The 17,236-nt window shown below is 45.2% G+C and overlaps 1 protein-coding gene across 3 annotated transcripts in view; it reads left to right on the forward strand.

The window, feature by feature from the left end:
* Positions 1 to 215: 215 nt before the first annotated feature.
* MIA3 (MIA SH3 domain ER export factor 3) overlaps positions 216 to 17,236 on the forward strand; it is a 28,968-nt gene continuing 11,947 nt past the window's right edge. For 2 of the 3 annotated variants that reach the window (XM_076334619.1, XM_076334620.1), the window contains exons 1-8: positions 216 to 369; positions 1,114 to 1,247; positions 6,598 to 6,684; positions 7,695 to 10,644; positions 11,584 to 11,868; positions 14,264 to 14,373; positions 15,668 to 15,799; positions 17,020 to 17,041. In XM_076334619.1, the coding sequence (XP_076190734.1) occupies positions 216 to 369; positions 1,114 to 1,247; positions 6,598 to 6,684; positions 7,695 to 10,644; positions 11,584 to 11,868; positions 14,264 to 14,373; positions 15,668 to 15,799; positions 17,020 to 17,041 (3,874 nt within the window). Of the gene's footprint in view, positions 370 to 721; positions 912 to 1,113; positions 1,248 to 6,597; positions 6,685 to 7,694; positions 10,645 to 11,583; positions 11,869 to 14,263; positions 14,374 to 15,667; positions 15,800 to 17,019; positions 17,042 to 17,236 lie in introns of those variants that run through there. The other variant, XM_076334621.1, reaches the window with a different exon arrangement.

A 17,236-nucleotide genomic window follows, 5' to 3' on the forward strand; every position in this document is an offset into this window, starting at 1 on the left:
CTGCTGGGAGAGAGCCTGAAAAAGAGCCGGACTCTTGCCCGGCCGGGGGTCCCGTCCCCGCGGGACCGGGATGCCGCCGGGAGGGAGGGAGGGTCCGGGCGCTGCCCTCCTCCCGCCGTGGCGGCGGGGCCGGGCCGGTCCCTCCCCCGCCACATCGCCCTCCCGCCGGCGCTGCTGACGTGTCTGCTCCCTCCCCGCCGCCGGCGCCCGCCAACATGGCCGCAGCCCCGCCGCCGCCGGACCCCCGGCTGCTCCTCGCCCTGCTGCTGCTCCTGCCCCCGCCGCCCTCCCTCCTCTGCGCCGCCGCCGGGCCCGACCTGGGCCGCCGCTTCGCCGAGCGCAAGCGCTGCGCCGACCCGGAGTGCAGCAGTGAGCGAGGGCGGCGGGGACGCGCCGCGCCCCGGGGGGGGGGGGGCTGGGGGTGGCGGGGGACCCCGGCCCGGGAGCGCCCGGCGGGGAGCGGGCGGTCGCCGGCCGGTCCCCGGCGCTCGGCACGGCCGGGAGGCCGCCCCCGCCCCCGGGAAGTTCTTACGGGAAAAGATGCAAACGTCGCGTGCCTGACGGGGGCATTTCCCAAAGCCCCCTGGCTTTGGCACGGAAACTGGGGAGAATCGGGAAAATGGACACGCGGCGCCGACCCGCGTCGTTCCTCGCCTTTTCACCAAGTTTTCGGATCCCCACAGCTCCTTCTTTTTTTTTTTTTTTTTTTTTTTTTCCCCCCTCCCCCTGCAAAACCCTCTTGTAATGAACGCGCTCTTGGGTGTTGTTTATGCGTTGAATAATTTTAGGGCTGATTCACTAGGACACAGATGTCATCTTTCAGCCCGTCTAATTTAATATTAGTAATTAGCTTCATAGTGCACTGCTGAAATGTAATTCTCAAGTGCTTTGTCAAACGCTTTTCTTGATCGGTGAGCTTGCATTTTTTTAAAATAATCTCTTATTTTAGATATACTTTCAGTTAAGCTCTTATCTCTTGACCCAATCTGGAAAATAGGAAACCGGCGCGTGCGGGGAGGTCCTGTTTTCTGCCACTTAGCAAAGACCCCTTTTGTGAAACTGTTTTATTATTATTTTTGAAGTAATACTCTTCTTTTTGTTCTCTTCGGACAGTGTTAATGTGCCGAGGGAAGGCAACGCAGGATTTTAAAGGTCCAGATTGTCGCTTTGTAAATTTTAAGAAGGGAGAAGCGGTGTACGTATATTACAAACTAATAGGAAAATCAACCGAGCTCTGGGCTGGAAGTGTAAGTACTGTAAAGCATTTGTTCTGTTTGCTCTTCTTGGGGCTTCCTGTCGGTAATCTTCTTTCCTTCCTTTTGCCTCGTAGAAGAACACTTAGGGTTTTGAACATAGCTAACTAACATAATGAATGCCATTTTGTCTTGAGACCAGTGTGAAATGGGATGCGGTTTGATCAAACCTAAGGCATCAAGCGCTGCGAAAAATGGGTAATGCTAATGTGTGCTAAAAACGGTTAGAAAACTGCCTTTGTGTTGAAAACCTCCCATTGCAGCACTGTAAGCCGTGGCCCATGAGCCTGCCTGGAAGCTGAGCCTCCCTTCCCGTCTAGGGAGGCTTAAGCCCGCGCTTGTGTTTACCCTGATGTGGTCTCATCCTGCGCTCTGTGTAATCCTGCTAAAAATCGTTCCATGTACATGTTTTAATCACGTTTCTCTTCCTAATATTCAGCTGCTGTCTTCCCCTTTTCAAGTAAGCTGCATGCAGAATTAGAGGACAAAAAAGTAGTAAAACTAAAAAGGATTAAGGTAAATTAGATTTTTAAAAGGTCTGCCTCTCAGCTTTAGCTACACATTGTAGCAGCTTGCAGAGTAGTGGCCTTGCCTGAGTCGTTGTCTTCTTTGGGCAATCAAGAGAGGGTTAATGGGAAAGGATGGTCCCCATACTTGCAGATTTCATAGAAAACTCCTCTCGGCTTTCATGATAAACACCTTATTTGCCTGACAGAAGCAGAACTGATACCCTGGAGGAAGAGCAGTTTTTGTGGACTTCCCCTGAAAGTGCTGGCAGTCTGGAGATGCTTAGACCTAGTCTCTGTTGCCCCCTCCCCTACATACCCTTTTGTGTCCGAATTATTTACTCCAACCTCCTTTCTTACTCTGGTCTTCTACAAGGGATAGACAATTGCCTGCGACAGTGGTCTAGGCTGCTCGAAGCCACACCTGGGTGTTGACTGTGGGACTAGTGGTTTAGTGAAAAGCAGGATGTATCACTTTCTCTAACCTGTTCAGGCTGGGTGTGGACAGCCAAGCTCTCAGCAGGAGCCGAATCCAATTAGAATGATACAGAAGAGAGCAGAAAACTGCAGCACGTGGTTAAAGAAGAGTTTATAATTGTATCGTGCTGGTAATTCCCTTCTGACACGTACTGTACCATAAATAATCCTGTTAATTAGCTGGTATAGGTTTCCAGGGCTGCCAGTTCTTGAGACGCGGAGTAGCAATGTGGGGCCAATTTTGCATCTTCTAACAAGGTGTGATGCACGCTGCAAGATCAGACAGCAGGTTTAAGGTAATTGCTGAGTTAATACGCAGTTTAACTATTCACTGATAGGAAGCTCATGCAACAGTTAGGTGTTTAACTCCAAATTAAAAGGATGTTTGCTTTGAGTTTAACAAGTAAAAGCTGAAGTTGGCAGATCTAAAAGAATCGCAAAGCTCCGTTTTATTTGTTGTCATTTTTAAATTGTGTTATACTATTTTCTGTGTTCCTTTTAGGGCAGTGATGACAGACTAATTCCTTTCAGTTGGTGGCTATAATCCTTATTTCTTTTTTCCTCAGTTTGATTGACTGCTTCTGCATTAATCGTCATACTGCAACAACCAGTTTGCAAACGCTGCAGCGGGGTCAGAGGTGCCTGCCCTTGCATGTTGAGCAGGGCACTGGCACGTCTGACCCTGTCCCTGGCTTGCAGATAGCTCTGGGGTCTCTCTCATGCAACGTGACTTCCCCTGCCAGATTTGGCTGGGCAACTTGATTTATGCAGACCAGCCGTGCCTGCTGTGTGCAGTCTTGGAGCTAGGGGGAGGCTGTTGCTTGCTAATTAAAAACAGGCTACCTAGTGAGGTCTGCGTTCAAACAAATTCCAACGGAAGGCATGTTACCTTCTGCCGCAGCCCTTTTGGGATCTCATCGCGTGACTTCATGTGTGCTCGTGTATGTCATTTGATCTCGTGCATCTACCCTACTGCCTTTTTCGGTTCCCCAAAGTTTTTGGGGAAAGTATTTATTAGGGCATAATGGAAACTATGACATCAAGGGATAACTGGTATTCTGATCTTTAGAGGGGGACAGAGGTTAGGGGAATGTGTGTATGAGAAGCTTCAACTACTGCAACCTGGGGCTTATTTCAAACAAGTTGTAAATACAGGCTCTAATCCTGAAATCGATTTTGAGGAGCCATGAGAAATTCAATAGTATTTTTGACCTGAAGGGAGATGATCTGATAAGAAAGGAGCCTTTCACCAAGGCTGAAAAATCTATAGCAGTTGGGTCTGGGCTTTATTTGCCTTTGCTTTTCTAATTCACTCCGCCCTTTTCAAACCATTGTTGATTCCGCTCCCCCCCCGTGCCAGCAAACATGCTGTATTTTAACAAAATAGATTCTCTGTTTTATGATCCCAGTCTTGTATACTTTATTGCTTGCAGAACTCCTATTGAGCTCAGTGAGTATTTTGCATGTGAAAAAATTCTGGAACCCAGCTATAATATATATTCTATACATTATACGGCATGCAGTTTTTAGCAGAGCTGTCTAAACCTCATCAACAAAGCAAAACCAAATGCTTGGACACTATTCTATGACCGTTATTTAATAGTGATTTTATGTTACGAATTCCACAAATACCGTAGTTCCAGGAAAATACTTGATTTTTTTCCCAAAGCTGAAAGGTGGAGCACATCTGGTACTCTCATTGTCCAATGCACCCTGTCCTGCTCTAAAACTAGTCTCTTCTTCAGCACCCACCTCACATCGTTTACACTGCCAAGTTGTGTTATGTAGACTTTCCTCCTATGCGTTTCTCCTGCGCTCTGCCCTCATCTTTAGCAGGGTCCAGAACTCCAAAACTGCTTCAGATAATTAAGGTAAAAGCTGCTGCTTTTTAACAATACATTTTAGCAAAGACACTTTAAGTTCTTGCTGCAGAAGATTTTTATTTTATCTTGCAGCAAAAGGCTGAATTTTATTCCTTTGATTCAAGGCTGAGAAAACTATTTCTGACCTCATATTACAAGAAATGGACTTGGCTGCAGATCATGTGGTTTTGGGTGGTTGGTTATTTTTTGGTTTGTTTTCAAATCTTATACATAGGGTAGTAGAAAGGAAGACAGGTGGGGTAAACTTAAGGTAAGACAGAGTATGTCTGGAGGACCCAGAGGATCAGGGAATTTGTTCCTATTGTTTCTGTGTTTTCTTAACAATGCCGGCGTTCAGAAAGGGCAGACCAAACCAACTCCCTTCTTTGACCGATGTTCTGCAGTTTTAGGTACCTGTGATGCCTGTGCTTTAGGGATGTGGGCTTTAAGATTAAGAACATTTGAACATTTTGTTTCCCAGCTGTCCGTTTTCTGTCACTGAGGTAGGTGGTGTGGGAAGCCGGTTTCTTGGTTGGTGGTGGTCAGTGAATCTGCCGCAGCTGGCTGCCACACGTGGGCACTGGTGGGAACAGATGCTGTACGCACAGCTATGTGTTTTGTCCACCCACAGCATTTTAGCTGGGAAGGGAGTGGAACTGAAGGATGCACTTCTTTCTCCCGTATTTACTTGGCATTCATAATGCCTTTCCTCTGTCGTATCTGTAGAGAATGAAGAATGTTTCCTTTATTTGCACAATGGGGCATTTTTTCCCTTACAAGAGAGGACTTGTAGGGAGAGGAGCAGATGAAATTTTGGGCATGCAGATCCCGTATGGCTCGTAAACCACATAAGTGGCAAACTGGGTCACTGCGGAGGACTTGTATGGTCAGCAGCTTGGATTACACTAAATGAGTTTCAAATTGTGATGCCTAATTATAATGGTAGTCACGGAGATGAGTCTGTAAAGAGGCTACTTTGAAGCTTTGGCTTTTGTTTTCAGAAAGATCATTTAAAACTGGAATAGAAGTTTGTAGAGAGAAACAGGCCAATTTAGAATAGAACTGTAGTATACCGCACAAGGACAAGCTTGTGCTTGTCTAGATTTGACTTGTCTAGTTTCATGCCCCATTCCCAATAATTCCCAATAAGAAACCTGCATACATTGTCTCTTTTCCATAAGAGAGTATCTCTGTGTACAAAAGGTGGGGAGGTAATAGACCTATTTCTTTATATATGTATAACTAACTGTAGAGATCTCAACTATGGAAGGTAAGATTTGAATGTGAAATAGTTAAAAAAGGAAGCCCCATAATGTATCAGTGCTTACTTTGCTTGCATAACAAACAAAAAAAGGTATTAGTACATATTATTTACTGGATACAATTTTCCTTTTTTTTTTTTTTTAATGCCATTGTAAATCCAGAAAACTTCAGGTCAGGTGAGCCTATTCCAGTGATATCAATGTAACGATACATATATCTATATACTCCTAACCATTTTGACATAATTGGCTTCCTTTTTAATTTGATCTTTAACTGAGTGCTCTTCCCAAATAAACTTTTCAAGAAAATTGGCAATTGTTGTCTTCCTCCTGTAACAAAACATTGAGGAAATGACCAACGCTTTTTATTCCCCCGGATATTTTGGTTGTCTAGGAACTCTGTACCTTTCTAGGCGTGTCCACCTGGCTCTAATTGCCTGGATTATCTAATCTGCGCAGTGATAGCATGCTATTAATATTGGCTTCTTGACAGCTGTTGTCAGAACTCTCAAGTGAGAGCATTACTGTGCAGATCTTATCCGGTGAGTGATAAGAGAGATTCTTGTCTTCCACTGTTTGTCTTGGCTTAGCGCGTTGACTTGCTTGAAAATAGCCATCTGCAACTGATTTTTGCTTGTATTAGTCACTGAAGAGCAACAATGCATTTGCAGAGGGGGTATATTTTCCACACAGGTTTTAAAATAGATTATTTCCTCAGGTACAATTTTGCGTTTTCCTAAAATCTGCTTTAAGAATTTTTTTTTTCCCTTAAGCTACGAAGTGAGTGTATTTCAGGCTATAATATTGTGCATGGATGTAAATCTTACTAGCCAAAGATCCTCTTCTGCTTGCTACTTGAGAAAATACTTGAGGCATATGTAGTGGCAGTGAGAGTGCACAATAGCAGTTAAAGCACGTGAGCCAGAATGCTTCGGCTTCACTCCCAGCTCTCCTAATAATTTGTTGTAAGTCAGGCTTTAAAACACAAACAGTAAAACTCAGCGACTTCACAAAGGTGGTGTGGAATGTAAGTGTAAAACCTCAATGAAAACTCTTGCATAAACAAGGCATTGCTAATCTTTTTCTCTTATTCACTGTGTTAAACTTCATCTAGAAATACTTGAGAGTGAGTTCGACGTGTTTGTTACTAGTGTCTGTAATTAGGATTTTAACATAGTCACATGATTTCAAAAGCTTCTTTACTGCTTTTTGTTTGCTTGTGTTTGTTTTCTGGCAGGTTGGAAGTGATTTTGGATATTTTCCAAAGGATTTACTTGAAATAAATCATAATTATTCCAATGAGGAGCTAGAGTTACCAACAGATGTAAGTCTTATTTGTTATTTTTTAATTGGGCTGCTTACTGTTTCTTACCTCGGCATTCAATAAAATCCCTGAGGAGGAGAATGGGAATATCAGTGATCCTTAGTTACCTTTTGTTGGTAAGCAGCTACATATGTGCAGAGATGCACATATGTGTCAGGGGGTGGAATGTTTGTGCGGATATGTATGTGGATGGGTGTGTAAGCATCAGCCCAAAATGTGGGCATTGATCTTTCTTTTCTTGAATATTCTGGTTTTCTTCTAACAAAATCTGTTTGGATTGAGCTCTAGAAATGCTGCTAGCTGGCTCACATGTAGGCTGTTTAGTATGTATTCAGAATTCTTTCTTTTCCCAAACTTTAGAAGTTTAAAGTATTATCAGAAACAAACAAAATCTGATACACTGTTAGGCCTTTGATTCTAGAATTGGTCCTTCAACCCTTACACACATAAATGGCTTTCATGCACTAATAGCTAGTAACTCCAGAGTTCTGTGAGTAAGGCTTGTCTGTGGATGCAGCTTCAGACCCTTAGGAAATCATATTCAGTGGCTTGCACTGCTGTTTCATTTATTTTTCAGAAATTCTGTGACAAGCAGCTCCTGCTTGGAGGACTTGGTCATTTGAGGAGAGACCAGCTAAAAGGGACAAACAAGCTTAGTGATGCTTGTTTCCTTCTCCTCGCTGGCATTCAGCAATAGACTTGTATGTGATGTACGTGATGAGTAAATTTTAATACTGTCAACTCCATTGCTGACTTCCAGTTTGTTCCTTACTAGGAGATCTTTGGCGGGGCTAACCCATGAGCTTTCTATTTAGGTTTTTAAGAGTCCTTGGGCAATACTTCCACTGATTTCAGAGAGGGTTTTGGTTAAGGACTCAAGGAGTTAATTCTGCACGATTAATATAATTTACTTTGCTGCTGCATCTCTCTCTAACCAACCAAATGGATTTGGTCTCATCACTGTAATAAAGAAAATAATATTTGTGACTACATATTGTTTTTCATTTCAGGAAACAGACTTTGTTTGCTTTGATGGCGGAAGGGACGATTTTGACAATTATAATGTGGATGAGCTTTTGAAGTCATTGCAAGAGACAATAGCAAATGAAGGGGAAACTGAATCAAGTGATCCAGGGACAAAACCAGCTGAAGGAATTGAAAGGGATGAGGAGATTGAACAGCTCGATACAGTAAAGTCCCTTGATGCTTTGGAGACAGACAATCTTGAGCTAAGCATAGAAGATGACGAGATAGTCCTCATCACGACAGAGGAAGTAGACAGTTCTCTTACAGAAGGAACTGAAAATACTGGGGGAGACTCCAGTGTCCACAGTCACGAAGAAAACTCTCAGGGAGATCATATTGCACATGAGCACTTGAAAGGAATGCTACATGGGAAACTAAAAGGGCTAGAAAGTGAAAATACCAAAAACACTAGTATTCCTCAGGGTGAAACCGGTCAACTTGACAAAGAGAATGAAGAAGTCAATGCCTATACACTTTTAAACAGAGAGCTCTCTGTGAACTTGAAAACAGAATTTGGTTCAACTGCTGATGCTGTGGTATCAGATGATGAAGTGACCCGCCTTGTTACATCGCTGGAAGATGATTTTAATGAAGACTTGAGCATTAATGCTCATGATGCAGAGGAGGAGCCGGACTTTGCAGATCAGTCTGAAGAAATCCCTTTGCTGTCTTTTACGGCAGAAGAAGAAATTACATCCCCAGCAGATTTAGGAGATGATGAAACCGATGACATTGAGTCACAAAATCATGAACCTGCTGAAGATGCAATGGGTGCTACAGAGCTAAATAACCAAAGAGACAATGAGGAAGAACCTGATTCAGATGCATTAATTCTTCAGGATGCCTTCAGTAAGAGCAAGAAGTCAGGTAACAGTATAAGTGTGGACAGGTCCGAATCTAAACAAACAAAAGAGAAACAGGATGAGGTGATGCTAATTAGTAAAAGAGAAGTACCAGCAACAACTCAACCTGAGGATCTCTCCAAAGAACTCCTTAGAAAGGAACCTGTAGATGCAGGTGATCTGGGTTCAAAAGAAGAAACAAACAAAACTGAACAGTTTCAGGAGCAGCACACGGTTGATGGAACCGAGTCACATACTGAAGAGCTGAAGGGTACAGCTGTGCCTGATCCTTATGTTTTGCCTAGTCCAGGAGATGATCTGGAGTCCAAATCATTTGTTAAAAGCAAGGAAGGTGCTTTAAAACCACCTGTTGGTGATATCAACAAAAGTCCAGAAAGAGTGCTGCTTGCTCAAATAGAGAAAGATGAGAAAAAGTTTGAGGATGACACCTTGGAAGAGGTCTTGGAAAGTGATTTAAAGCACAAGAAGTTATGGGAGGAAACAAAGGAGAAAGGAAGAGCTGAGAACAAGCCTTCTGTTGATGTTCCAGCCAACCCAGTGGAAGAGGTAAAAAATGCACCTCAAAGTGACTTAGGAGATACTGACCTCTTGAAAGAGAAACTGGAGCATGGAATGCCCACTGTGGAGAAAGAACTTCTAAGACATGAAGAAGATTTGAAACAAACAGGGGAGACCGATCATGAAAATCAAAAAACCACCTCTCTTAACGAAGAACCTGAAATAAAAAGGAGAAACATGAAAGAAACCCCTGCAGGGGAGGGAGACCCAAGCCATAGAGGAGCTGTCGAGCAACCTAGGCCATGGGAAAATGAAACTGAGTATTCAGAGGCAGATGTGAAAGAAGAGCTTTCAGGATATCTTGGCAAGATGACAGCATTTGAAGAAAGCATTGAGAAAAGTTCCCCTGAAGAAAAATCAAAAAGCACTACACAGAATACTAATACAGAGAATCTTACTCGGCAAGGAACTGCTCGTACTGAGGCTGCAGACTCAGACCGAAATCTTGGCACAAATTTAGCCAAAGAAAGAACACTAAGACCAGAATTGCAATCTGAAGAGCCAGATGATGAAGACGACCCTGACCTGAAACAAGTAGAGGAAGAGCTACTGGAAGATGAGAATGCTGCAAGTGCAAAGCTGTCGCAAGCAAGGGCTGCAAATGTACAGGGTGATACACTGAACATTAAAAGGACAAACTCTGAATTAGAGGTACTAAGTGAAGCTGTTTCGGGAACTGAAAATCCTACTTATGAAACATGGGAGGAAACAAACTCATTTTCTGAGGAGGCTAAAAAAATGATCAGCATGCAAGATGCAAGCGAGACTGGGAACAAAGAGGTTGACGTACCAGTGAGTGAAGATGCTAAATTGGATGAGATGGAACGTGTCATGGAAGATGATGAGGAGTCTTCTGAAGCTGAGGAACCATCAGCTGTGGAAGAACATAATTTCCAATCTCCTGACACGGAAGAAAACAATGACTTTAACCAAAGGAAAGATCATCTCCCAGAGGGCATTTCACAGAAAGACTCAAAAGACGTGCAAAATTTAGAGCATACAAGAAATGACCACCAGCAATCTGCGCATTTCCCCAGCCCTGCTGACAGCTCAGCAGCCACAAATGACACTGTAACAGACTTCAGTGAGTCTGTGAAGCGGCTCACAATAATGAGAGACTTTCTTGATGAAAAGCGTGTAATGCGTCTACAAAAGTACCTTGGGCTTCAACACGTGGTTAGGATAGAAGCCATGTTTCACGACATGAAGGTAGAGATGGAGCTTGCTCAGAAGGCAAGCCATAATAACGAAGATATAGAAAAAGCTTTGGACCAGATACTTGAGTTTTCAGAATCAAACATTATGGAAGTTGTAGGAAAAGTTCTGGATTCCAGAGTGGCAGAAAATAAAGAGGAGGTGGTGAAAGAAATGGATTTGTATGATGAGGAGAGCGCACTGATGGATGATATTCAAGAATTAATATATTCTTTAAGGAGTAAATACTCGTCTGCTAGTGAGAGTGTCCCACTCGCGTCTATTCCAGAACAGGAAGATGATCGGCTGCACGTTCAAGGTAGGATGTTAAACCAGTTAATAAATAGATGAAACAGAAGTAAAACCCTATCCCAGACAACACTATGTAACCCAGAGAAGCTTTAAGAAGAGGGTGAGGGAGCAGAATTGAAAGAGGCCCTGTGGAATCTGCTGGGATTTCGCTTATTTTTAATGCATATTTTTGGCATTGTGATGGGTGGCCCAGGGACAAATCCTGAGAGAAAATGTTGAGCTCAGCATGTCTGTTCTTATGGGCCAGGTTCTGTGTAAGATAAGCAGGATCCATGCATGGATATGGCTAGAAGGAGCCATTCAGGTCATGTCTATACCTCCTCCTCTCAAGAAATAGGGATTCACATATACCAATGTGCTGAATTTTCTGGAGGGTTTAGAGCAGTCTTTTTTTCTGAACTAGCTAGCATCTAATTATGCGAGATCCAGTGATTAATGTAAAGTTCAGGCAGTAACTCCATGCACCTAAAATCTCAGGTGTCCCTATCATCATATTTTTGCCCACATTCATAAAAGAGTGCATAAGGAGAAATATTGAACAAACAGATCTTTTGACAGGGGATGAACCAGAGGTAGAGTCTCCTGCAAACTTGCGTTTTTTTCTAATTAATGTGCAAGGCGGTAAGATACGCTCTTAGCAAGGCTCCTTTTACAGTAGTACATGTTAAGTATGTGATTTCTGATAAAGTCACGAACGATGAAAATATTTCACTTTGCAATATGTCATTGCAAGGTCAGTGGTTGATACCTTGCATAAATTCCATATAAACATTTAATTAGATGTTACTGAAAGTTGATTGAGAATATATTGGAAGCAATACACAAGCTGAAGTGTTTAAAAAGTGTCAAGAAAGCTTTGTCAAATGCAGTATTTCACTGCAGAGAGCTGTGGGTGAGAAATACACATTAGCTCAGTGCTTAATTCACGTCTCCCTCTCTGTCACAGATGGTGCAAAAGAGGCTGAATATGACAGAGTTTCCATCAGAAACCCAAATGCCATTGATGAGAGCAATCAGGAATTTCAGCAGCTTGAAGATAAGAGGCCAGAACAGCCTACTGAGGAGAAGGAGAGCACTGTTAATGTTCCACCTGAGCACGAAGAGGCCAACTTCTTGGATAATAGAGAAGCCGAAGAAGGGTATGATAGTGAAAGAGGATCGCTGCTGGAAGATACTTCCTCTGGGTCAGATACTTCCCCAGGACAGAGTACCAGGGAAGATATTGCTGCAGGTAACCTTTTGGGATTGGGTTATTTTGTTCTTTTGCTCTTAAAGAGGAGCATGGTTGAATGTTTTTTTAGGCAAATACCAAGGTTTTTACTAATATTTTCATTGTGTTTTGCTGTAATCCTAATGGCTTTCACTAATCTGTGACAGTCCCTCTAGTGGCAGTATTGTATCATTACCACTCATCTCAGCAGGGAGGTGTTTCTACTGCCTTTTTGCACTATAGAAATAAGAAAAGTTCTTCTGTAAGTGTCATAGTCAGGTGGTAGTGGATAAAGAGCAGAAATCACTAGAAGCATACCATCAGCCCAGGCTTCCTCCTCCTTGCAGGGGGACTGACAGTCTAACCATTAGGCTATAGAATCATGTGCGCTCTCTTCTCGCTCTTTTTAACCTGTGACTCTGGGCTGTATTACTTTCCAGGAAAGATGGAGTGTAGCTTCCCTCAAGCAGTTCAGTAATTTCTTGCTAAGGTGTTTGTTGGAGTAGGAGAAATGTTTGACTCTGTTCTGCTGAGGCCTTCTCCCTCTGGAGCAAGTGTGCTGACCTGTGCCAACTCGTCATTGCAGAGGGACCTGGACAGGCTGGATCGATGGGCCCAGGCCAACTGTATGAGGTTCAACAAGGACAAGTGCCGGGTCCTGCACTTCGGCCACAACAACCCCATGCAGCGCTACAGGCTTGGGGAAGAGCGGCTGGAAAGCTGCCTGGCGGAAAAGGACCTGGGGGTGCTGGTCGACAGCCGGCTGAACATGAGCCGGCAGTGTGCCCAGGCGGCCAAGAAGGCCAATGGCATCCTGGCCTGTATCAGAAATAGTGTGGCCAGCAGGAGTAGGGAAGTGATCGTGCCCCTGTACTCGGCCCTGGTGAGGCCGCACCTCGAATACTGTGTTCAGTTTTGGGCCCCTCACTACAAGAAGGACACTGAGGTGCTGGAGTGTGTCCAGAGAAGGGCAACGAGGCTGGTGAGGGGTCTGGAGAACAAGTCTTCTGAGGAGCGGCTGAGGGAACTGGGGTTGTTTAGCCTGGAGAAAAGGAGGCTGAGGGGAGACCTCATCGCTTTCTATAACTACCTGAAAGGAGGTTGTAGCGAGGTGGGGGTCGGTCTCTTCTCCCAAGTAACAAGCGATAGGACGAGAGGAAATGGCCTCAAGTTGCGCCAGGGGAGGTTCAGATTGGATGTGAGGAAAAATTTCTTTACTGAAAGAGTGGTTAAACATTGGAACAGGCTGCCCAGGGAAGTGGTTGAGTCCCCATCCCTGGACGTATTTAAAAGACGTGTAGATGAGGCACTTAGGGACATGGTTTAGTGGGCATGGTGGTGTTGGGTTGATGGTTGGACTCGATGATCTTAGAGGTCTTTTCCAACCTCAATGATTCTATGATTCTATGATTATGCCAAGGAGGGATCCTGTTACCGTCATCTTCCCCAGCTCTGTTTGGGCATGAAACTACCTTTGACTCCATTCTCGGTGCTAAGCTCAGCTTTGCTGTTCTGCATTCACCTCTGATTATGCTTAATAAATCTGTCTTCACTGAACGTTTAGAAAAAAATCAGGCACATCTCGCTTAGCTTTTGTACGCTACTGAGGTACTGTACCATCCCCATAGCCAAGCACTTTTGAGCAGCTTCTGAGTTCTGAGGGAAACTCTAGGTTGAATGCAAAGATACCTAATGAATTTTAAATGGCTGGTGGATTACTTATGTGGTTAGCAGTCGGATGCCCAGTTGTATTCTAGACCATCTTCCATTCCTTCCTTAATGGTGGTTAAATGCCGTTTGCTAGGAATTGCTATGAGGACTGCTAGAAGTGCTGAGAAGAAGCAGGGCAGATGCTTGTAGAACCGCTGGTCACAGAGACTGTTCCACAATGTAACAACAGGCTGGGCTGGTGGTTATTTGAATCTGCTAACCTGAATTCATGGCAACAGTGGCAGTGAGAGATGACAGAGTAGCAGGCTTCAGATCAGGGTAGAAGTAAAGATGGCTTAAAGCTTACGCTGTACTAACAGTGCTGTAAGCTCATCAGAAGACGTAGGTTTATTGATTAGGAATTGAAGAGTGTGTGCTTTGCTGTTGACTTGCTGCTGAAGGAGTTGTATGTGCTCTGTCTGAGGCAGGCTTGGCAAAGTGACTTTGTATCTGCGTCCCTCTCTGCCATACCTTTTCTAAAGCAGCCTGTGGAATATCACTGTCCTTTCTAGGGACTTTTGCCTCTCTCTTCAATGCCCTGGAGAACCGGGGACCGGAGTTTGAAATCTCGCTTGAGATGCCGCAGAAACCGCGGGGGGGTTTAGAAGCGGGCTCCCCCCTGTAGCCCTCCCCTGTCAGCAGGCCCTGCTGGCGACGGCGGGCGCGGGCGCTCCGTCGGGTAACGCCTCTCTCCCTCTCCCTCCAGACCCCGACGAGGGCGCCGGGCGGCCCGCAGGACGCGGGGCGGAGGCGGGCGCCGCCTCACCGGGAGCCCTCGGCGAAGCGGCGGCCGCGGCCCGGGAGCTCCTGCGGCGGGTGAGTGGCGGAGAGGGCGGCTGCGCATGCGGGCGGCGGCGGCGCGCGGCGATGACGCGCGCCCGGGGCGGTGGGAAGGGCGGGCGCGGGGTGTCACTCTGGGCTGACGTGTGCCTGGAAGTTGGCTCGCGCCGCCATGGACCCCGCGGGCGGCGGCGCGCGCCTCGGGGAGCCCCCGGCGCGGCGGCTGCTGCAGGTGCGCGAGGGGAGGGGGGGTGAGGGGGGGAGGGGGTTGTCGCGCGCGCTGGGCGGGGCCGCCCCCCGCGTCGCCGGCCGTTGGGAGCCGTTAACGGCCGGCGGGCGGGCGGCCGTGACAAGCGGCGGAGGGGCTCCGCCGGTCCAAACCGGAGGGCTCGGCGCCCCAAGTGACACCCCCCCCCCCCCGCCCCCGGAGGGAGACGGGCCGAGGCGGATGTTGCTCCGCCTCCCTGAGGGGGGTCCCCCCGCCGTACACCTGCCCCGCTCCCTTCGTGAAGGGGCTGTTTTTCCTCGCCCCCGCCCCGCGATGTGGGGCAATCCCGCGGGAGCGGAGGCGTCTGCTGGCGTCAATCCGGGCAGGGATCGCTGCCTGGCCTCCCGCCGCTCCCCGGTGCTTGGGGGGAGAGGGGGCCTGCGAAGACACCAGCTCGCCCCTAGGTTGGGCTTTGCAGGGGGAAGTGTGTGCCCTCGTTTTAATCTCACGCTTCTGCCAGTCGCGGCCGGGGAGAAGGCAGGGGTTTCTGTGTGGCTTGTACAGCTTATTTTCCGAGTGCTGTGTCTGTATCAGCCCTGTAAACCGTGCCAGGTATTCACACCTTTTTCAGGCAGTTGGTGCTCTATGGCCTTCAGAGAGACGTATGACAAGACACATGACATATGACCCTGTGACCATGGTGACGGCGGGGAAAAGATCTGAGCTGTTTTGACTGGATTGTTATGAACAACATGTAAAGCTGGGGGTGTTTTTTCTATATTTTTCCATCCTTATAGCTTTATTTGGAAACAGTTCGAATAACTACTAGTGCTGTGTAACACAAAATGTGTGTATCAGCTTATTTTGGTGTAGCTGTTCTTTGCCAGCAGATTGTTACTGTCAGGTGTCTTCCAGATACTCAGACTTTTGAGTTGAAATGCAAGCATCAAGCCGCTTTGTGGTTTTCTTCATTTTCGGTTTTCAGTTTAGAGAAAAACTGCAAGAAAGCTCTAGATGGTTCTCTGGTTTTACGAGAGGAATAAAAGCATTTGGCAGACTGCTTATTTTGCCTGAGTATTTAATAGAAACATATTCATAGTTGTCAATGTTGTTGGTTTTCAGTTGGTTGCTACCCTGCCCGAGGAAATTCGTCCTGGGCCTGATTTCCATGGACTTCCATGGGAGCCTGTTATTATCACTGCCTTAGTGGGATTTGCCACGCTTGCTATAATTTTCTGGAGAACCTGCCTTTCAGTGAGTATACTTCATGCTTGCAAGCCTGCTAATACTTCACTTACTGAGCGGTCTTTTGTATGGTTACACTGTTTCAGCATTACCGGGGTCAAAGCAATGTGTAGTCTTTTGCGGTTTTGCTTTTTCTGTTTAGAGCATTAATGTGAACTAAATGCTGGGCTTAATAGCTAAACTAAGTTGTAGTTTTCTTCACGCTAAGAAGCGTTTCCTTTAAGCTATTAATTGAAGATTTTTTTAGTAAGGGGCAGTTTTGAAAGCAAAATAAGGGGGTATGATGTAAACCAAGAAGGCTGAGGGAAAGGGTCAGCATATCTTTGAAATGAGAAGCCTTCCATGTGCTTGAGCCTGTTGCTGCCTATCTCCAAAACAAGCAGTTAATCCTTCCCGGTCATATTGTCCAGTTGCTTGTAGGTGCCGCATTTAGAAACCTAAACACCTGATCTTAATTCTCACTGGAGAGCCCCTTCCTCACTCTGCATTTGTCCTCCTCTTTCCTACATGGATAATTTTCTGTGCAAGAAAAGTGCCATCACCAGCTCTCAAGTATAGCAGTGCATCTCCTTGGGAATTGATAGATGAAAATCAAATAGGCCAGTTTATTTTACAGCTGTCCAGTTCAGTGATTATATGCTCTGGAAGTCTGTGGAATACTTTGTCTTTGCTTGACAGATACACATTAAAACTAAATATCTGTAATAACACTGGTAGTTTTTTCCTTGCTTAGTTTTGACATTGAATACACTAGGTCAGTTTCAAATGCAAAATAGTGCTAATTTAACAGCATGGAAAGAAAGCTTCTGAAATTCTTTAATAGTGTTAGTTTTGAAATGAGCAACTGCCATGTAAACTTACATTGCTTTAAATGGATCAGAACTGGGATGCAAGTGTTTTTTGTGTTTGCAAGTTCATGACTGTTGTTTGATGCAAAATGGCTTCATTTTCTTTGTTGCAAATTGGATGTGGGCAGTTACTGCTATCTTTTAGTGACTGAGTAACAGACATTTACTAAGGCTCTAGGACAGGGCATTAACCTAGAAGCTTTTATTAGAAAACAGCTTAAGGTTGTTTGTAGCGTTATTCAACACTCTTGTTGGCAGCGATAGATGTGTTTTCCATATGCTTCTTTAATCCGCGTGTAAGCGGTGACTTTTTTCTATAGGAAAAATTAATAAAATTTTTCACTTATCACTTTTATAGCTTTTTTTTTTTTCCTTCTGTAGGTAAAGAGTAGAATATATCAAGGTAAGTTTCTCTGTGCTTTTCAGTGTACTTGATGCTTAGGCATGTAAAAGTTTTGAAGATTGTTTCAGAGGACCAAGTGTCAATCTTCACTCCCATTCAAGGAGAATGCTAAGTCTGGGGTTATGGGGTAAGCTAGGCTGGTAGATGATACTTACTTGAATCTGAGGATTTCAATTTTGCTTTCAATAATGCTTT

This window comes from Aptenodytes patagonicus, chromosome 3 (genome assembly GCF_965638725.1).
Source record: "Aptenodytes patagonicus chromosome 3, bAptPat1.pri.cur, whole genome shotgun sequence".
NCBI lineage: Eukaryota > Metazoa > Chordata > Aves > Sphenisciformes > Spheniscidae > Aptenodytes > Aptenodytes patagonicus.